The 21,488-nt window shown below is 43.2% G+C and overlaps 3 protein-coding genes and 1 long non-coding RNA gene across 11 annotated transcripts; 1 reads left to right on the top strand and 3 right to left on the bottom strand.

Annotated features, from left to right (window-relative positions):
* Nucleotides 1-377: 377 nt before the first annotated feature.
* LOC108008121 (putative inorganic phosphate cotransporter) lies at nt 378-2,814 on the bottom strand. Its single transcript, XM_017071910.4, has 4 exons — nt 2,660-2,814; nt 2,072-2,208; nt 916-2,007; nt 378-853 (listed from the first exon to the last, which is right to left on the bottom strand). The coding sequence occupies exons 1-4, from the start codon at nt 2,769-2,771 to the stop codon at nt 563-565; spliced, it is 1,632 nt and encodes a 543-aa protein (XP_016927399.3). The 5' UTR covers nt 2,772-2,814; the 3' UTR covers nt 378-562.
* Nucleotides 2,815-3,657: 843 nt separating this feature from the next.
* LOC108008786 (putative inorganic phosphate cotransporter) lies at nt 3,658-6,667 on the bottom strand. The gene is made up of 4 exons (XM_017072684.4): nt 6,262-6,667; nt 5,591-5,727; nt 4,447-5,532; nt 3,658-4,099 (listed from the first exon to the last, which is right to left on the bottom strand). The coding sequence occupies exons 1-4, from the start codon at nt 6,281-6,283 to the stop codon at nt 3,821-3,823; spliced, it is 1,524 nt and encodes a 507-aa protein (XP_016928173.3). The 5' UTR covers nt 6,284-6,667; the 3' UTR covers nt 3,658-3,820.
* Nucleotides 6,668-6,785: 118 nt separating this feature from the next.
* On the bottom strand, nt 6,786-21,111 carry LOC108010299 (uncharacterized). Of its 8 annotated transcripts, XM_017075174.4 has the most exons (19): nt 20,994-21,111; nt 19,850-20,034; nt 18,167-18,226; nt 17,542-17,702; nt 17,170-17,481; nt 15,966-16,139; nt 15,791-15,882; nt 15,432-15,579; nt 14,740-15,108; nt 13,108-13,290; nt 12,701-12,847; nt 12,453-12,606; nt 12,232-12,389; nt 11,111-11,231; nt 8,531-8,602; nt 7,581-8,120; nt 7,258-7,521; nt 7,101-7,198; nt 6,786-7,046 (listed from the first exon to the last, which is right to left on the bottom strand). In XM_017075174.4, the coding sequence occupies exons 2-19, from the start codon at nt 19,908-19,910 to the stop codon at nt 6,864-6,866; spliced, it is 3,297 nt and encodes a 1,098-aa protein (XP_016930663.3). In that variant the 5' UTR covers nt 19,911-20,034; nt 20,994-21,111; the 3' UTR covers nt 6,786-6,863. The 8 variants fall into 8 exon arrangements, 7 of the variants coding, with proteins under 7 accessions (XP_016930663.3, XP_065719831.2, XP_065719832.2 ...); XM_065863759.2 differs by lacking the exon at nt 20,994-21,111 and having other exon boundaries at nt 13,135-13,290; nt 19,850-20,605; XM_065863760.2 differs by lacking the exons at nt 14,740-15,108; nt 20,994-21,111 and having other exon boundaries at nt 19,850-20,516.
* On the top strand, nt 13,290-14,368 carry LOC136116647 (uncharacterized). Its single transcript, XR_010653662.2, has 2 exons — nt 13,290-13,726; nt 13,797-14,368. It is a non-coding gene; the product is annotated as an uncharacterized lncRNA (long non-coding RNA).
* Nucleotides 21,112-21,488: the final 377 nt, after the last annotated feature.

Here is a 21,488-nt window from a genome sequence, read left to right as displayed (position 1 = left end):
GATTTTGGGGCTTTTAGCCCACTTAGTTTGGGTTTTGGAAAACCACACACCAAATCTGAGTCAGCAAAACAGCTCAAAGGTCAGAACCATCTTGTTTTATTGGCAATATTATCTCTGGTAACAATGTTCCCACGTATTTATCTAACATTGGTTGCTACGACTTCTTCTCTTATCAAATTTCAATTTGTTGGTAGTGAAAACACATGTGAACTTAATTGAAGAACCAATCGATCTTGTTTTCTTATGACACATACGTCAACTACTTGCTTATTTACGATCAGTTCTCCCAATTCTTCTTATATTAATCAATGTTCATTGATAAAGAAGTGGCATGCTGATAGCTTGATGTGCCCCTTTCCGAAAGGTAATTAAACAAGTTCTTAGTGTTATTCATTTATAGTTTCTATATTTATATCTTAAATTACTCATTGGGAAGACATATTACTTATTTTAACCTGTTGAATAAAAGACACTTCATAAAAAAGTGTTCCGGACCAGCCGCGAGTAAAATTCTTAGGTATTTTCGAGTTATAGTTAGTTAGAATTTTCCATGATCTTAATTTTAGTTCTGGCTAAGATTTTGCACTCTTCCTTCTTTTTTGTTGGGTTTCTGGATATCTAAGCCAGCTTCACTTTCCTTGCGCTTTGCTTTCTCCAATTTCTCGCTCTGCTTTGCTTCCAGAGCCTTAGAATTTCCTTCTTCTTGTAGGTTAGAGGATATTTGCTTATCCATAAAATCGGGTGCATCCCAAGGCTGATTAACCATCTGTCCAAAGGCTAGATAGATTATATTGCCCACAAAGAAGATGACGGCGGATATGATGAATACAATTTGCCACTGCTTGCGATCATGCTGTTAAGTATAAGATATTTTAGATTATTATTTGTGGGTTTAAAGATGTCTTCATTACTCACATCATCCTTGACGATGATTCCCACAAGGAGTGGCGTTAAAATAGGCACAACGTTAGCTGCCGTATTGATAATTCCCATGAGAATACCAGCATGATTCGGCGACAAGTCGATGGTGTTTATAGTACTGCCGATTGTGGAACCAGCGTTGATTCCCACATTGGCGCACATGAGCACCACCGCCAGTGACTTTTGGTTACTATCCAAAAAGCTGACTCCGATCAACGCAGCCGCGGGCACAAAGAACGCAATGGAATTCACACTCTTGCGGATGCCAGTAATGGACATAATGCCCCTGGTCAGCAGGATATCCGCAATGATCAGGTAGACAAAGGCCATAATCCAGGAGGTTAAGTACGGTAGGGCCGAGTAAAGAGCATTTTTCTTCATATCCATCAACAGGACTCCATTCATGTAGGCAGGCATCTCAGTCTGGAGGGTGGAATATCCCCATGACTGACAGCATCTTGTGATCATCAGTGCCCAGAAAGGTACCGAGGTCCAAATGGCTTTCCATGGGACCGGAATTCTTCCACTTGCCTTTTGCTCCGCCTCTTCCGCCTTGCGACTGGAGTTGATTGAAGTCTCAATATAGCTCAGTTCCGCTTCGCTAATGAACTTTGACTCCCTGGGGGTGTTGGCTCCGAAAATCCACCAGATGATGCACCAGAAAACGCCTGCACCACAGGACACGTAGAAGATTCCAGGCCAGCCGACGCTGGAAGCTGCCAGTAATCCACTGGCAAACATGGCCACCAAAGTTCCGCAATCAATGCCCGTATTGGCCAGAGCTCCCAGCCGATTTCGCTCGTTCACCGGACACCAGTTGGCCAGGTGGGCGTGGATGCAGGGGAACAGGAAGCCCTGGAACAGACCCATTGACATCCGGATGGCGCAATAAGCCTGCCATCCACCCCAGGAAACACACCAGGGAGGAAGCAAAGCCAGTAGAGCTGAGCCAATGGTGGACACAAACATGGTGATCCTGGCTCCGTAGCGCCTGCAGAGCCATCCACCCATGAATTGGGTTAGTATGTAGCCCCAGAAGAAGCTGGACAGAATGTAAGAGCGCTCCATTTCATTCCAATCGTACTCCTATAGAAAATCAGTAAACTAATGAATTAAACGATTTAAAGGATAACAGAAAATTGAAACTCACTGGAAAGTTTGGGTTGGTATTCTCAGCGTTCGTCATTGCCACAACAGCCACTCCAGCATTAAACTTGGCCATATAGTTGACCACAATTGACAGAAAAAGCAAAAAGGTCTGCAGATGACGCTGGCCGATCATCGGACCTATATAATTAAAAAAAAAACACTATAAGTAACACGGATCTAGGAAACACCATTTTACAAATGTTTTTTTTGAAAATTCTGCAATTTCTCCAGGTGCATCAAAACCTTTGTTGTCTACTTCATACTTACATAAGTAAGACCAAAGTGTAACCAAAACATTGTAGACTTTACCTATAGACTCTCATGGAATTTTTCTCATTGAACGCTGAATTTTCATAGAGCGGAATGCAAAAAAAAGCATTCGCCACACCCCTTAAATACTATACTAATTGCTTTTTGTTTTCACCACAAAAATTATAGTATATTTGCCAACGTATCTAAAAGTGTAAAATTTAACTAGCAAAACGTAATTCAATTAAGAAGTGCGAGCACTGCTTTAATATATTTTCCTTTAAAGCTCCGAGAAATCCATAAGACCTCAAAAAGGATCCTATAAGGACCTTTAACTAACCCGTATTTGTTTCCGCCGTCATATCCGCACTGCTTAAGTTGTACCACACCCGCCAGAGATCCAAATTAAACTCAATTTCCAACTTGCAGCCAGATCGCTTTACACCTTCCATTGGAGAGCTAATCGAATGCGCCGACAGTTTTCAAGTGACACCCGCCAAATGGACACCAAATCAGAGCACTTCACAAATACGATATTGATAAGGGAAAAGGCAACATTCATTGTTGAACTTATACTGGTAAAGCGCAGCGATAGCGGTTCCACATCACTCAACTGATACCGATAGAGATTGGCTTTGGAGGAGGTGGGTGGTACGGGACTTAAAATCCGGATGCGATACTGTTAGAAAGGGAAAGGCCTCTTAAAGCAGACTTATAAGACGTCACTGATTTTTCGCAGTCGACTGTTGTACGGCAAAGCTATCTACTCTACCTCTTCAGTGGCAGAGGGTTAAGTTTAATCTAATCAGAGGCCAATGCCAATAATCTGCATGACGCTTAGCTTTGTTATGCTTTAGAATTTAATTGGAAACCCCATCCCCCGATACTTTCAAATGATAATGTTTGAAGCACTACGATTGATAGCGAAAGTTGATCTTCAATCAAACAGGGCGCCAGGCACGAGCTGCTTATCGGGGGCCTTTCAAACACTTGCTCTTTTTGGACTATGTAACGGCTACACTAGATAGGGAAAAAACTTTCCATACTAAACTTATGCACAGAGCACCTGTGTTTGCTTGAAAAAGTAAGCCATTTGTACAATAGATGTATAGATACATGATCTAACATAGATATATATATCTATACTCGAGATTCCAGTTTAGATACTTACATGTCTTGATCTTAACAAACCACATGGCATTGAAAACCATTTGATAGAGATTTTCATAAGGGTTCTCAATACCACAAAGATGGAAAAAAAAATTACCTGTAACTTCAGCTAAGTTAGGTTCAATGCAGTGATGATTATGAAGGTAGTCCAACAAAGTCATAATGAAATTCAATTAAATTTTCTATATTTATATCTTAAATTACTTAATGGCAATACATATGCGTTATTTGTAGTTACGCGTATTTATAAAAAGTTTACTTTTGTCAAAAAAGTTTCGGACCAGCCTTCAGTTAAATGTTTTGGTGTTTTCGACTTATATATCTCATGATCTCAGAGCTCATCATTAAGAGCCTTCTTTTTTGGTTCCTCGCTCTCTAAGCCAGCTTCAATTTCCTTACGTTTAGCCTCATCAACATTTGTGGACTCTTTTGCTTCCAGAGCCTTGGAATATCCTTCTTCTTGTAGATTGGGGGATCGTTCCTTATCCAAAAAGTCAGGTGCATCCCAGGGTTGGGTAACCATCTGACCGAAGGCGAGGTAGATTAAGTCGCCCACGACGAAGATCACGGCGGAGATGATGAACACAACCTGCCACTGTTGGCGATCGTGCTGGAAATGATAAAAAGAAACAGTTAGTTGGCAGACCTTTAACTATCTATGTATCTACCTATCTATCTATATGTAACAGGTAAAAAAAAATATTCCTGCCTGTGTATTTTTAATCACGACAGATATAGTATACATTCTTGGATATTAGTCAAGTAAGTCCATCTGTCTGTATCAACCTCAAGATCTCTAAAAGGTTATGGGCTAGTAAGATGAGATTGAACATTCTATATCCTAGATTTTCTTGGTGACCATATTTAGATATGTTACTGATTTCAAAATAAAATTCACGGGTATGTTTTTTCGCTACGAGAAATGGATACAATTAGGAATTTTTCATTCATACTTACATTATCTTTGACCATAATTCCCACGAGGAGGGGCGTCACAATGGGTATAACGTTTGACGCCGTATTCGCAATACCCATCAAAATACCAGCATGATTCGGTGACAAGTCGATGGTGTTTATGGTACTGCCAATTGTGGAACCAGCATTGATTCCCACGTTGGTGCACATCAGCACCACGGCCAAGGTCTTCTGTTCACTGTCCAAAAAGCCAACTCCGATCAGAGCAGCCGCGGGCACAAAGAACGCTATTGAGTTTATGGTCTTGCGAATGCCAGTAATGGACATAATGTTTCTGGTCAGCAGGATATCCGCGATGATCAGGTAGACGACGGCCATCACCCAGGAGGCGAAATAGGGCAGAGCCGAGTAGAGGGCATTTTTCTTCATGTCCATCAACAGGACTCCATTCATGTAGGCAGGCATCTCGGTCTGGAGGGTAGAAAATCCCCATGACTGACAGCATTTGGTGATCATGTAAGCCCAGAAAGGCACCGATGTCCAAATGGCCTTCCAAGGAACCGGAATTGAAGTCCCCGCATGTCCCTCTTTCGCCTTGTGACTGGAGCTGATCGAATTCTCAATATAGCTGCGCTCCGCCTCGCTGATTAACTTGGATTCACCGGGAGTGTCGGCTCCGAAGAACCACCACATAATGCACCAGAAAATTCCGACACCACTGGACACGTAGAAGATTCCAGGCCAGCCAATACTTGAGGCTGCAATTAATCCACTGGCGAACATGGACACCAGGGTTCCACAATCAATACCCATGTTGGCCAGGGCACCGAGGCGATTTCGCTCGTTCACCGGACACCAGTTGGCCAAGTGGGCATGGATGCAGGGGAACACGAAGCCCTGGAACAAACCCATGGCCATCCGGAGGGCACAATAGGCCTGCCAGCCGCCCCAGGAAACACACCAGGGGACCAGGGCAACCAGCACAGCTGATCCAAGGGTCGAAGCAAACATTGTGATCCTGGCTCCATAGCGCCTGCAGAGCCATCCACCCAAAAATTGGGTTAATATATAGCCCCAGAAGAAGCTGGACAGAATGTAAGAGCGCTGCATCTCGTCCCAATCGTACTCCTATCAAAATTAAACAAATATTGTTTAAGGTTCTCATAAAAAGTTCCTTCAAACTTACTGGAAAGTCCGGATTAGTACTTTCGGCATCAGTCATTGCCACAACCGCCACTCCAGCATTGAACTTGGTCATAAAATTGACCGTGATGGCCGAGAAGAGCAAAAAAGACTGCACATGACGCTGGCCAAGCATCGGACCTATGCGATTATAAATAGATAAATCGTATAAGTACCAAACTTAAGTGGGTCTTAGTATTGTAAAACATTCCCAGCACAAAATAATCCCCATCGATGGGCTAGTTTCGCTTTCTTAGAAAAATGATTGACCACTTGAATTAAAGATTTAAGACACCTTACGATATGATTAAGTAATTGAAAGACTTCAACAGTCCTTCAAATCAATTAGTATTAATTAAGATCAGGGTTTTGCGCGTGGGTGTTGGAGGTGAAAATTGCGTAATAGTATGCTACGAAAACCTTTTTTGTATAAGTCTCCACATTCGCAGACAGGTGCGTGACACTTTTTAAATTATATAATTGAAAAACATATGCCTCGTTGAACGAAGAATAAAAGTAATGAAAGATTAGAATATTGTTATGCAAAAATTATTAAAATTACTAATCATATTTAAAATGCACCAAGAAAATATTTAATAAAATTTCACTTATAAACACAGCAGTAGTTTCTTTAATAAAAGCTAGGATAATTTAAATACTTTAAGGACAACTAACCCTTATTTAATTCCGTTGCCATATCCGCACCACTTGGAATTGTACCACACACGCTAAAGATTAAAATAAAACTTAACTATTCTAATGCCAACAGCTCGCTTTACACCTTCTACTTTATTGAAGAACCAATCGAAACCGTCATGATCGTCAAGTAAAACCCGCTTAATGAACACGAAATCAGGCACTTCATAAAAAAGATATTGATAAGGTAATAACAATGGAACCATTGGTTTGTACTTATAAATAGGAGTGATAGGGGTTTCATTACGGATAAGCGGGCATGCCGACAACGAATGGCTCCCAAGGTGCTAAGACACATGTAATCCGGATGCGATCTAAATGAAATAACATCTAAAAGCTGTTTTAATTTTTACAGATATTTAATGTCCAACCATTCTTCAAAATAATGGTGTCAATGATTCGTCATGCTTACGCATTAGTTCCCATGAGTTCTATCTGGAAAATCCATTCCCCCAACTCATGACAAGAAGTCTGCGCACAAAGTACCTCGACTGATAACGAACTTCTATTTACTCGTACTTTATTGGACTATATAACGACTTAGAGTACTCTATACTATACATATTGCTTGACCCGTTCTCTCAGCGGCTCTCCTCCTCCTCCTCCTGCAGCCGAAGGATATCCGCTTTGTTGATGAAGTAATAGCTTGGCTGCCGTCCTTTCAGGTCCTTAGCGGTCCGCTTGGCTCCGTTCTGAATCAAAATCCGGCTAACGGTCTCCAGCGCATTGGTTCCCATGGCGTAGTGCAATACCGTGCGGTCCAGCTGGGCAATGGATTGGGTTAAAACTAAACTCATCATATCAGCAGGTATACTCACATTATCTGGGATTTTCAGAGCCTCAGGACAAATCTTCACCAGGCGCTGAACCACTTCCTCGGACTCTTTCAGTACCGCTATGTGCAGGGCGGTTCGACCTGGAGTTTGTTTAGATAAAATCAAGGATCTCCTTTTAAGGAACTCAGTACTCCCTTACCATAATAATTCTTGGTCTTAACCAACCACTTGGCATTGGCAACATCGGTCAGCTCCATTACACGCTCCATGTTATTTTCCCTGATCATCTGATGGAGTTCTTCACGAGTCTCCTCCAAGGCCCGAAGATTGGTCAGGAACTCGCCAAGAGCTTCATGCTGTCGGGACTGTACGACATCTATAATGGACTGACCGTTTTCGTCTTCGATGTCTAAAATGTGGTCGTAGCCTTGCAGAGCAAGTTGTTCGAAGGGTTCCACGTTGCCTTGTTTGGAAAGAGTATTGAGGGTAACCTATAAAAAGAACACTCTATGGTTAACCTACCGATAACTGCCTGAGCCAGGACATATCGATCGATCTCGGCCGCATTGTTGGGCTGATTCGCTTGCAAAGAGACATCTCGAGCAGTTCGGTACAGCTCATCCCGGTAGGTGATGTCAATGCCCGACTCCTCGATAAGAGTGTAGAGGGCTCCCCGCCGATGGGAGCGGGCACAGGCGAAGTGCAGCATACTCTGGCCGTGCTCGTCCCGCTCCTCCATGTGCTGCACCGCCAGAGCTCCTTCCGCATCCTCCTCCTCGGCCAAGGATCGGGAGTCCAGCTCAATGAGATCTGCATTGGTGGGACCAGGACCATTTCGAGTGCTGGCCAACCTTGGATTTGAGCTGGCATTCGATTTGGCCAATGCCAGGGTGGAGGTGGAACTGGTGCTGGCCTTGCTGCTCCCCGAGTGGACCTGCACCTCGGTCATGGGCTTGCGATCACCCATGAAGTGCTGGAGGTAGTTGGTCAAATAGGCCACGGGATCTTTAGGTCTCTTGTTGGCTATTTCAGTGAGGGCCTTAATCAATGGATCGGCGAGGGCTAAGGGCAAATATATTGGAAATATTTATATTATTATAGTTGCATAATATTTAAATCCATTTTCAAGAAACTTTCTTGTAACATATTTAAGTTTAAGTCGAAAATAACTTTAAATAGGTACAGTTTTTAGTTACGTTTTTTTCGCATTTTCTGATAGATCTAGATATCTATTATTATAGTTGCATAATCTTAAAAACCGTTTTCAAGGAATTTGCATTTGCCATATTTAATTTTAAGTAAAAACAGTTCTTTAAATATGTACTGTTTTTAGATAAGGTTTTTTTTGCTTCGTGTTTTCTGAACTTTACTTAGTAAATAATATTTGCTGGCTTATCTTAAATGAGTTTCCTAACAGAATGTCGTTAAACTTGTATAACGTAACCAAACACCAAGTATTCCAGAATACTTACAATTAGCTAGATATTTGCCCTGCTCGGTCTTGAAGATGGGATTGGCCTGAAAGCTCACTGGCTGCGCCTGACCTGTGTGGAAAACAAGCTGGATTAGTCACTCCAAAGGCCCAGGATATCTTCAGTCACATTCAGTGGATCGAGTCCCAGTAATCTATTGTATATACACAAAGCGAGAGGGGGGAGCATTTTTTTGGGCGGGAAGGAGTTAAACAAACGAAGATGAGAATGCCGATGGTGGAACTCAAGAGACTTTGCAAATCATATTGAAATCGTGACAAGATCACAGTCTTTGGGAAAGACACAGTTACGGATACGACTATGTAGGTGTAACTCAAGGCGGAACTTACGATTGCGGATTAACTTTAAGAGCAGCGTGAGCGGAGGAGATTTGAGATGAGGGCACGAGGTAGGTGTCAATCAGATAAAGTACTATATAAGCGTTTGAGGTTTTGGGTGCTGAGGTATTCTTTTCATTTGTATATACATTGAGCTGGCACTTGGTCCTTTTCTCTAGTTGCGATCCACGATGCTGTTCTTCTTGCGTTTGAAGATCTTCACCAGCATGGTAGCAATGTGCTTGGAGTTAGTTAGCGACATATCCTTCTCGAGTGACAGGATGTTGGTGACTGCAGTGCAGTAATCCTGGAAAAGCACGAATTCCACTACACCCATGCTTTGCATATTTACAAGGCGCACGGTGAGTTTTGACAGGCGATTGGTCACCATACTCAGGCCCCTTACGGAGCACAAGTGCCGCAGGTTGTCCATTTCTTTCATCAGATTGGTCAACTTCACGATGGTGGTCATCTTGAGACCTGTGCCCAGGTAACTGGGCCTGGACTGCAGGTATCCCAGGAGGTAGCTCTCCTTGAAGTGCAGCTGCGTTTCCAAATAGGAGATGGCTCTACCCACTCGCGTATAGGCAGCTCCCATATCAGCAGGCTCTTTGCTGCTGCTGGTGGAGATAATTCTCAAGTGCTCCTGACAATTCAGCCACACAGCCAAATTGTTGGCTGAATTTACGAAAACTCCCCTGCCATAAGGCCAAAGGGCTCCATTGAAAGCCGTGGACTCGGCAGCCTGAACCAGATCCTTGGTATCCAGGAGGGGAATCATCAGACCTAGACTGCTCAGCATCATGGTCACCTCCGAATCGGTTTCCAGCAGTTCGGTCATGGTATAATAGTTACCCGAATCCGTTTCGCCAATGGCGTCTGCAAAGTGCGTGGTAAATATTTTGCTCATCATCAGACGTTCCGCTTGCTCTAGTTGGCCAATGGTGAGGTTCAAGGGTAACTCCAACTGATCCAGATTTCTGGAGACCTCAACCAAGCAACGGGTAACCAGAAGGGATTCATCATCAAAGACAAAAGCCGCCGTATTGAGCCTTTCGCCATTATCCATTGGGAAGTAAGCCAGTCGCGGTTGTGGCTTAAAATCAGCATCGATACTCAGGCAATGCATATCCTTTAGCAATGGCACCAGAAACTCTTGGAACACCACAAATACATCAAAATCTGGGGCTATAATCCCGCAGTTGATATCCTCCTCCAAATGCCGGGCCTTCGAAGTCTTCCGCATGGCCGGCCACAGGACATCGAAAAGATTGTGATCGAGTCGGGTTTGCCGCCTCTTGATTTTCTCATAGACCCCACGCTTCAGGAATCGACTCAGATAACTAGTAACCGAAAGCTGCAACGAAGAAGCACTCAGGGGCTTTCGATGCGATAGGGCCGATGCCGTAGTGCCGCTCAACAGTTTTCCCGATTCCGCAATGACGCTATAGCAGCGCTCCAAGGTCCTCGAGATCTCGCCATCCTGCAGCTCCCGGCGGGCACTGTGCAGATCATCGGGGACTGCTCATGGATTTCCGGAGCAGCAAAGATTATAATTTTTTTTCGTTTTTTTGACGATTATCAATGAACATACACCAAAGCGTAGACAAAGACACAGATACAGATACGAACACCGAGATCATGATGGATACGGATGAAAGGATTGCAGGGTGGGTGATCGGGATAAAAAAGGCGCAGGTGCTAAGGGAAGGATTGTGCGTTACCGCTTACATACCGAAAATTTCATCAATATTGCCAATGATTTCGTTGAAAAATTCATTGCGATTTCCCTCCATTTTAGAGGGACAACACGTATACGCAGTGTGTTCACTGGGCGACTGAAAATCGATGACTGACTTGGCCAAGCTAGCGCCGAGTTGGGTTAGCCCCTAGTTTATAGTTCCCGAACCCAACTCCGACCACGCCCCCCTATAGCCCACACACATACACACTTAGCCGGATGTTTGACTTGGCTAACAAATGTATTTAATTATTTCGGTTTAGTGTTCGTGTGTGGGCAGCGAAAGCGAGTGTGAAAACAAAAACGCCACTAAAGCCACAGACAAAGCAAAGCGGCATGGTATAGCAATCCGCTATTCGGAAAATGGGTGAATTGGGTGGTTTGGGTAGTGGCTTGAATGTGGGCTTAATGTGGGTGATGGTGTTGGTGGTGCCTGGTGAACGGTCAATTTGGAGCGCTGGAACACCTGCCGGTGGCTCACGGCCCCCATGGTTTCCTTACCCTGGTCGTTGAGCAACTGGTTCTCCAGTTCCTCCGCCCCGAATATATTGAGCAGCTCCGTGTAGTTCAGTATGTTTTTCGCCTTGTCCTTGTCCAGGTAAAACTCGGCCGAGTGGCCCAGCTGCGTGTGTTTGGTTATTGAATTTTAAATCAAACTCTGTTCATTATTTATTTCGGACTAATCACAAATTTATGACATATTGATTCCCACTGCAGCAGGCATTTGAAAGTCAAGAGGGGTTGCAGCGAAACGCATGAGCCTTGGCCCACTTTTTACTTCGGGTTTGTGGTGGGTAATTTAAAAACAATTTTCATTTGACATTTAAAATGCCATTGTCCGTCTACAGCTGCCTTTATTCACAATCAACTCGAAACTCACTACTATTATGGCTCGCATTTGGGTTTTTTTCTACCTACGGTGTTATGGGTTCAATTTGGGGAAATTGATACACTTAAAGAAAGAAGCGATTAAGCCACCACATTTCCTAATATGTAGATTGTAGTACTTTTTAGTATTTTACTGCTAGGCATTTAAGGGAAATATTTCGAATTCAAGTGTTTCTGAATAAACTTAACTGTAAAAAATAGATTTAAGTCATAATATTATTTCCCTTTTCAAAGGAATCTCCAGAAAATACTACGTACTTTAAGTAGATCATTTTAAGCCATACCAAAAAGTAGATATTACAAAAAGTTTCCTAAAGTCGGACCAAATCTACTAAAAGGACATTAACAAATCTGCAGATTCAAAAGAACCGAATGACCTTTCATCAAATTTCAAGGGATATTTCGGGGATATTTTAAGGATATTTCAGGGATACCTCAGCGAATTTTTTTTTAACTATAGGATATTTTTTAAGCACCCCAGCCATATTTTTTCAGTGACAGCTGACATTTTTTTAATAAAGTCAGACCAAATTTACTATAAAAGACATTACCAAATCTACAGATTCATAAGAACTTAATGACCTTTCAACAAATTTTAAGGTATATTTCAGGGATATTTTAGGGACATTTCAGGGATACTTCAGCGAATTTTCTTTGAACTATAGGATATTTTTTGAGCACCCCAGCAATATTTTTTCAGTGACAGCTAAACTTTTTTTCCTTGGCTCACTCACCTTGTCCAGTACTTTCGGATTGGCGCCCAACTGCAAGAGCATGTTGTAGAAGTGACCGTTGTCCTTAATTGTGGCTGCGTAATGAAGCGCCGTTCGCCCGTCATTATCCGTAATGGTCATGGTCTCCGGAAAACGCGACGCCAGGTAGCGAACGATATCTGACTCGCAAATAGGGGAGGACCAATCATATAAACCGTAATCGCCGGAGTGGTAGGACTTACCCGTGTGGCCGAAGAGGACGGCCACGTGCAGCGGCGTGGAGCCGTTGGGCGATATGTCGTTCTTTGCAATGGCAAACTTCCGGCGATCCAGAGCCTGCTGCAGTGCAAGCAAACCTCCGTCACGTGCCGCATCGTGCACGCGATGTATTTTCTCCTGCCGATGGAAAATGGGAAGTGGAAAATATGATGCATGCCGTAATTAGTGCCTCAGAAAGTGGCTCTTCCTTCCTGGAGTTCGGCTGGCTTACCATATAGCTGGGCACGTTGTTGAGAAAGGCCTGTATTTCCGGTTCCTGCGACTTAAGGCCCACCAGGCTGCCACCCTCGCCATTCAGCACAATCTCGGCCAGCTGCTCCAGATCACCGGCATCCACAATGCGCTTAATGCGTTCCCCCTACGGAAAACAGTAAAGCAACATCTCCAATGAGATGATGATGCTGATGGTGACAGCGAAGACAACGTGGGTGCATTATCGAAAGCGCTAAGGGTGAATGATTAGAGATGATTCTGGGTATAAAAAGAACTCGATGGTTTGCCTTATGAGTGACTCAGGTGCAAACCCAAAAACAAGCCAGGTGAGCCAGCAACCGAGGGCGATTGAGCAATTGAGCGATAGATATAGATAGACAGATAGAAACGGATAGCATTGTATACTTCATCAACTGCAGTTTGAGACTGAACTGTATAATCCTCGGGGGCACCTTGCACAAAGCCCTCAATGGCCATTGCTGATGTTAGGGACTCGTTGCCATCGTCCTCCTGCGGCTCTGATCCACCTCCTCCTGGTGGCTGATCCTCCTGCGGATCTCCTCCATTGCTGCCTGAGGCTATTACATCCTGTTTAAATTTATTTCACCACTTAAGAATTTATGTTTATTTTGTTGGACTGTGTTTGGGTACATGGCTACAAAGTGCAAAGTCACACAGATACATTAAACATGTTTACATTTATATTTTACAAGGACTAAGTGCAGCTTCTACGGGTGACAATGCCAGTTCTGAACCCTTTATATACTATATAATTACAAATTTAAACTATAACCATTTAATATTTTAATTAATAGTTCTGTCAAGCATTTAAGCACTCAAGCTAAATTAACTTGTTTGAAAGTCCACATGACGTATACGCAGTATCACGCATACGCCCCGTTTCCCCAGTTTTTGTTGAAATGCAGCTGGAAATAGTTATTATAACTGCCATAAGAACCGCCCACCACTATCTTTAACAAATCGCCTGGGGAACTGCAAGCATTCGGGGCGAACTCTATATATGGTATATTTTTTCCATATATCAAATATCAAATATCTAATGCCTGCAACTGTTTTGACGTTTGCATGTTCAGTTACCATTCGGACCCACCAACAACTGGATGCCTCTGACAGTTGAGCACCGACTCCGCACCCGACTCAACCTCAGTCTCCGTCCGACTTTCCGTCTCCCAGTCGAAATGTCAGGCGGGTGAAAGTGAAAACGACCGACTTGGCCTGCACATATGCATATGTATCTGCCGGTCGGAGTGAGTGCATTATTATAAAGCCTATCTGTGGGTAAACAGCTGCTGATTTCAGCCAATCGATAAGCACAAATTGGGGGCAGACACTGGCATTGATTCCATCTAATGCAATAACACACAGTAGTGAAACTGAAAGGGAAACAACGGATGCGGAATACGGAAACGGAAATGGAAACAAACACACGGATTGTTGGGCAGGTCTCGGGTGTGCGATAGAAAAACGATAAACAAAAGACACAAGTTGCAGGTTTTGCATTCCATTTTTAATTGGTTACTGGTTACTGGTTACTGTTACTATATAATGGCTACGGCTAGATAATATATATTGTTATTCAAACTGTATTTCGAAAGAGGAGAACATAACACTTGCTTTACAAAATATATATATATGTTTGTATAGAGATATATAAAGAATTTCACTATGGGTTCGGTTATTTCATTATCTAAGCGGGCTTATGTTGTAAGTTGATTGCTAAAGTTTCGCATTTTGCTGCTGATTGGGTTGCGGCTGAAGTTGTTGCTGTTGCTGTGGCTCTTGCAGTGGTAAAACAAATTAGTATGAATGGAATTTGAGTGCCTGCTGCAGCTGATTGGATTACTTTTACTTTTTTAATTTTTAGCTTTTTATGTTTTTTTTTGATTTTTCGTTTGCGTTTCATTTTACAGGCTCACATTGAAGAGGGGGGTAAATGGGTTGAGCGAACGGCACACACAATAAACGTGAATAAACTACAAAAACGTTCGAGGACACTTAGAGCACGCCCATCTGTACCTCATCGTCGTCATCGTTTTCGTTCTCTGACTCGGCCTCCTTCTCTTCGGCGGACATGGCGGCCACTTCCGGTTCCGCTTCATCCTCAACGGGGGCCTCCGGCTCATCCGCTACTTCCTCTGCATCCGCATCCTTCTCCTCCGGTTCTCCTTCAGTCTTTTTGTTTCCTTCAAGCTCACTCTCAGCCGCTGATTCTTCAGGTAGCTGCGCCACCTCCACCTCCTCGGGTTCATCTGGTTTCTGCTCCTCCTCCGGAGCCTCATCATGATCTCCTCCATTCGCCATGACCGCCGCATCTCCTCCGCCTCCTCCTCCATCTTCGTCCTGCCCAACTCCGCCTCCATCTGCGCTTACAGCTCTTGCAATATTCTGTAAAAGTAAACAATTGTCGACTGATTTGCTTTCCAAGTGATTCAACAGTTTCTGTCTACGGTCCTTCGATCTCAGCCTATATTTACAGCGGAAAGGGGATTGTTGGGCTCTAAACAAAAAGCGCAGAGTGCCGTCGAGAGAAAGGTGAAAGGGAAAAGCGAGAGCCGACAATGGCTTACTTTCACAGAGTCTCCCAAAAGCTAAGTAATTCAATTACGAACACTGAAAGCCACTTTCAAAACGTGCAAGCAAACTGCTAACCATCAAAAGCCAAAAAAAAAAAATAGGACAAAATAAAGAAAAAAGGCAGGATGACTTACCTCAGCCTCGCTATCTTCGCCATCGCCATCGCCATTGATCGTGTTGAATGTGGCCGGCGTTTCCGGTCGGCGCTGCAATGGCGAGACGACTTCCGCTTCCGGCTCCACATCCGCCTTGGACAGATCGTCATCCTCATTGGCACTCGTACTGCGATTTCAAAATGCAAAAGAATCTCTCTCAAAGCCATGCCCCATAAAAAAACACACACCAAAAACACAAATGAAAAAGGCAGCGCAGCATTTAGCCAGCAAAGAGCAGCCAAACTTAAGCTTAATTTTAGGGGGTCTAACACCCACCAACCAGCCAGCCAACCAGCCACCTAGTCACCTGTTCACAGGTGACCGAACCAACCACTTACCCATCATTGGTGTCCAGCTCCGAGGTGTTCTCAAGGCTGTCGTCCAGCGATTTGCGACCATTCACGGACGGAGGGACCTTGATGTCCAGTTTCTATGGGGGGAAAAGGTAGAAGGGGGGAGCAGGAGTTGGGTTTGGGTTGGGAAATCCCGGTGTGATAGACTCAACCCACTCACCTTGGAGCCGGCATCCCCGGCCGCCCCGGTGTCCACCACTCCACTGTCATCGCTCAAGGCCTCCCAATCGGTGGCGCTGTCGGGGGAGACGCGGGGCGCCTCCGGCACATAAACCAGGAAGGCGCGCTCGATTTCGTGCGGCTTGTGGCGATAGTACGAGGGAGTTTTCATTTTCTGAAATTGCCCCAATGAATCATTTTAATTGCCGAACGAACGCCAAACGAAAGCCACCATCTGCACCCACTATATACACATCGGTTTATAGTAAAAAACTGCTTGTGTCAAAAGGTAATTACTGTATAGTTACATGCTTATCATCTTGAGAAGATCTCTAACAACTCACTTTCATAAGGCAGTTCCTCATTGATGGGTCGTAATATTACTTTTACAACAAAACAAAAAAACATAACTAAGGCCCCTGAAACACATTAAATACTACTAAAAAGTTCTGTCGTTAAACAATGAATTATGCAAAGGCCTGCGCTTCCTAATCAATAACCTTGGGTTCTATAAATATAATAACCTTATTATGGGGATATTCCTCGTCATATCTCCTTAATAAATAAACATAATTATTTTTGTCTTCAAAAAAAGTTCTGTCCTTAAATAAATTAATTAGCTAACGGTCTGGGCTTTCCAAATCAATAACCTAGGTTTCTATAAATTTATTATGGGGATATTATATTATGGGGATATCCCTTCCCATATTCGATTGATTCTTTTCAATAAATTTAAGGGACATATTATGTGTTTACCCCGTTTTCACATCCCCCTAATAAATATACAAAATTATTTTAGTTATAGAAAATATATCATTGAAAGACTAACGACTAGTACATTACTCTTCCTTACCATTCTTATATTATTACCAATCGAAATAACCCTAACCATATTTTTCTATAAATATAATGGACATGTCAAGGGTTTATCACCATTTTATATCCCCTAAATTAATATACAAAATTACCTAGGCCTAAAAATAAATATCATTGATATACAAAAGACTGATATATAACTATTCATCACCATTCCGCTATTGTAACCCATACAAACTCCTTTCAGAAGTAATATTCTGTACAAATCCCTAAAATAACACCCATGTCCCTACTACTTGTAGAAGGTTACGGCTAATTAAAGCCCCTGAACTAAACTAACAGATCTAGAAGATAACCCTCGATTCGATGGAATCCTGCTACCCACTCACATAATCGACGGCCTCCTCATCGCAGCCCGCTTGGGTCAGCAGGGTGTAGCACCTCATGTTGTTCTTGGCACTGGCGGCCCAGTGGAGCGGCGTCTTCCCGGTGATGTCCACCTCGTGGGCGCCCTCGGGCCAAATGCCCACCAGATACTCCAGGATCTTGGTGTGACCCAGTCCGGCGGCCTTGTGGATGATATTGAGGCCATTGCCGTCCTTGCAGGTGACCAAGGCACTCGGAACCGGTGGTTCCAACTGGGCCTGAACGGTCTCCAGACTGTTGTCGATGACCGCCTGATGCAGATCCTTGATGGCATTCTGTGCGGGAAACGGAAATAGTATACCACCTGGGTGATGATGGGACTGATATATCCTCACCATGACATGGGGCACGGCGGCCAGGAAGCGCTTCACACGCCCATTGTTGCTGGCCTGCTGACTGAGGCGGTTGCCCTGGCCCGCCCACAAGATACGCGTCAGCTTGCCAATGTCCTTCTCGTGAATCCAGATCCGAATGGTGGATAGCTTCACCGAGAAATCTATTAGCCGAGTAATGGAAATTGAAAACGTGGAAATTAATTTTCCCGCCCCTACGACCCGATTGCGATTTCCAATTCATTTTCGCCCTCGTTCGTGCTAGCATGCAATTTGCCGAAAAGCCCAAAAAAGCCAAGGAGCCAAAAAGCCGAAACTGAAACTGAAACTGCAACTGAAAACTAAATTAAAACGAAAATAAAATGCAATGAATGTTCAAGTTTGTGACTCCCCGGCTCGCTTAAAGTGGCATTAGTGGAAACTTGAGACAATTTCCGCCCGGCGAAAAAACTTTGGCAACTTGAAATGCCTCAAGGTCGGCGCCAAACTTTTTCGCAGTGCAAAAAGGGGTAACGCCCCCCTCTCCCCACTAACTTTTGGCATCAAAACATATTAAATTGCTGAACCAGCAACTGAATGATTTAGTGAAGCATTTGGAAATCAAACACCTGGATTTTTGAATACGCACCTTCGTTGTCGCGACGCTTACGTCCATTTTGTCCACCCGCCTGTCCATTCATCGGCATAACTGCAATGGGAGTAAACATCCTGGCTCAAATTCGATTGTTTGGCTTACCAAAATGTATAATAAAATGTATGTGACAAGTTCAAGAAATTACAGTGCCTACTTATCTTTAGATCTCCCTTTACTTACTACCTTTATATTTCACTATTTTTGCGTCTGGCCAGCTTGAGTCGCGTTGGCCAACTAACTCTTGGCCGGGCCAAAAGGTGTTGAATTCGGGTCCCTGTGTTGTGGTCAAAAGGGTCGCAAGGAGGAATAATTGCGTCCTGTTTGCGCACTTCCAACTTCAGACATAAATAAATAACCCTTGGATGTATTTGTGTGCCAGGTTGTGTAAGGTGAATAAGTCAACACTTTCATTAGAGTTCTACCAAAACAAATATGTGGAAATAGAATTTCCATTTGGCTGATTCAAGCTTGATTAGCATTCCTTTGGGGGAGATATTTCCACTACTTCTCTGGGGAAAAATAACTCCTACACGATATTCATTTAATTTTTGGCTAAGGTCTCAAAGTTTTCATTCTTATCTGTAACTAGAATCTAACTATTTCTATAGTTTTAAAGTTTTTCTTACATGTGAAATGCTAATGTCTTCTATTAGCTTTCCTTTGAAACCGCAATTCAAAGCTATTTCCAAAGGATATTTAGGATAATCGTCCTCTATTTATTTAGTTTTAGGCTAAAGTCGCAAGGTTTTCTTTCTTATCTTTAACTAGATTCAAACAATTTTCATTGTGTTCTATAAAGTTTTTCTTACATATCTTCTATAAGCATTCCTTTGAACCCCCAATTCAGAGGTATTTTCGAAGAACATTTATGATAATCTTCCTTAATTTATTTAATGTTTGACTAGAGTCGCAGGGATTTCATTCTTATCGTTAGCTAGATTTCAACAATTTCCATAGCGAACTTTTAAGTTCTTCTTACATGTGAAAAGCAGAGGTCTTCGATTAGCATTTCTTTGATGACCTTTCAGGATATTCTTTTAATTTTTGGCTAAGGTCACAAGGTTTTCTTTCTTATCCCTAACTAGATTTCAACTATTTCCATAGCGAACCTTAAAGTTCCTCTTACATGTGAAAATGCCGAGGTCTTCTTTAAGCATTCCTTGAAAACCCAATTCAAAGCAATTTCCATAGCATACTTTCAGGATATTCTTTCTCTAGCACGGGAAATTGTTAGCCAGAAAATTTCCATTTGTTTCCTGGCCTGAACACCCGCATAGCTGTTGTGTCAAGGTCTTCTACTCCATCTATTTTTGGGCCGAATACCTTGAGGAATTTTTCGACTACCTTTCCGAGCGGTGACATGTAAATTAGTTGGCCGCAGTGAATCATTAAATTTCCATTCCACACACATACACACACGATTGAGTGGCAATAAAAACTGCTCGAAAGTGCCACGGAAATGGCGCATTAGTGTTTGCCACTTAATGTGGCAATCAACTGGGAATGTAACTTGTTGAGCTGACACCCTTAACGGCACGCAATATGCAAATTTTGGCCACGGAAAAACAAAAAGGAACTTCTCAGCACCTTTCCTTGGCGTGTTGTCACCACAATTTCCCTCAATTAGGATGAATGAATGTGAATATGAGTATGAGTTTGTATTCACTGCACACTAACCTTTGGGCGGCGATGAATGGTAGTAGAGTCCCTGGAATCTCCTGCGTCTCTTGGGAGGCATAGTTGTATTCTGCTATCCGCTTTTCGAGTATTTTTCTTCAACTTTAGACTTGTGAATCACTAGAGTCCGCGGCTCTGCACATCGCCCCAATGGTGATTCATGGGTTATATCCGTTCACTTGGCACTGCGAAATGACCGATTTGAAAATCCGAAAATCCTAGCGCTTGATGAACCGTTGTCCTGACAAGTTCAACGACGTCTGAATGGACAATTGCACCTGCTCAGCTGGACAACTGGTGAGGTCCTTGCGTGTATGCATATTCAATGGGAAGTGCGGGAAAAGCTGGTCAAAATGGGGCTGGGCTTTTGGGGGCGTACTGAGAGTCACAACCTGTGTTCCTCACATGTGAGTTTTATGTTTTATTTATTTATTTTACAATTTGCCAGGACTCTTGGTGCACACGGTTTGTTTTCTTGTTTTTTTGCACTATGCCAGGACATTAGCAGGACTGTAGTGTCCCAAAAAGAAACACGTTGAAAACAAACCAATTAGCGACGAATCGATTTTTCGAATTCGAATGGCCATATTATCGGAATGGGATACCACACACAATGGTATATGGAGGCGGTACAGGTCAAAGTGTCCTGCCCAAAGGTCCTTGGGAGAAAGACAGCACGTGCTCATCGAAAGCAATTGATGAGTAATTCTTCCACAATCTATATTGTACGCACTTGCGTGTGGTCAAAATTTTAAGACCAACTTGACACAGTTTCCCCAAGGAGCTGCGTGAGTAGCCTCCAAGGTTTTTCGTCACTCCTTCTCACCCCCCCAAAAAAAAAGCAGGTGACCTAAATTTTAATTTGTCCCAAAGGGGCCATGAAAATGTCTAAGCCAATTAGTCCGAGGTTAAAACTAATTGCCTAGTTATGTCTGTCTTCAATTAGAACGTTTTGATTACACGAGCTTATAAACGATGTATGCATTATTAATGGGTTCTTAATTTGCTTGCATAAAGTGCAATGCAGATGGGGTGCATTGAACTTGGCAGGAAGTCCCCCGAAGGATATATCTTGACCCTGTCTGATGGACAAAAGTCCAGTTCAAGTCGACACAAATCACAAATCAAGACGTTTCCAACACACTTCACTTTTCCGACTTCCGATTTTTCCGACGCTTTCCGCGTTTTCCTTTTTCCTTTCCTTTTTCGGGGCTTTGTTTTTTCGTTTCGGTTCGATTTGCACGGCGCGCGCTTTCCTTGCAGACTGTGGCATATTCAGCGTTTCGTAGGTGTTTTATCTAATTTTTCCCTTCACGCACACCAACGGCGGTCGTGTTTGTGTGGGAATGTTTGGCTGATTGCTGTTACCCTTTTTGGTATTGAGTATTGGTAATTGCTGCCATCGTTTGCATGCGAACGCCAAAAAAAAGCCCCTTACCAATATCATCGAAGGAAAATCGCTGGTGGGGTATTGGTGATTGGCTGAAGTGTAGGCGATATTGAAAAGTGAAGGCGGGTCCCCGCAAACAAATTTTCGATTTCAATTTCACTATCATTATCTGTCAATATTTTTTGCATTGCAATTTAATAGCCCATTGGTATGGGAAATGGCATCCATTAAACCAATATAACCTTTAAA

This window comes from Drosophila suzukii, chromosome 2R (assembly GCF_043229965.1).
Source record: "Drosophila suzukii chromosome 2R, CBGP_Dsuzu_IsoJpt1.0, whole genome shotgun sequence".
Lineage (NCBI taxonomy): Eukaryota > Metazoa > Arthropoda > Insecta > Diptera > Drosophilidae > Drosophila > Drosophila suzukii.
The sequence above is the reverse complement of the archived record's forward strand: the minus strand, read 5'-3'. Positions and strand labels throughout refer to the sequence as shown.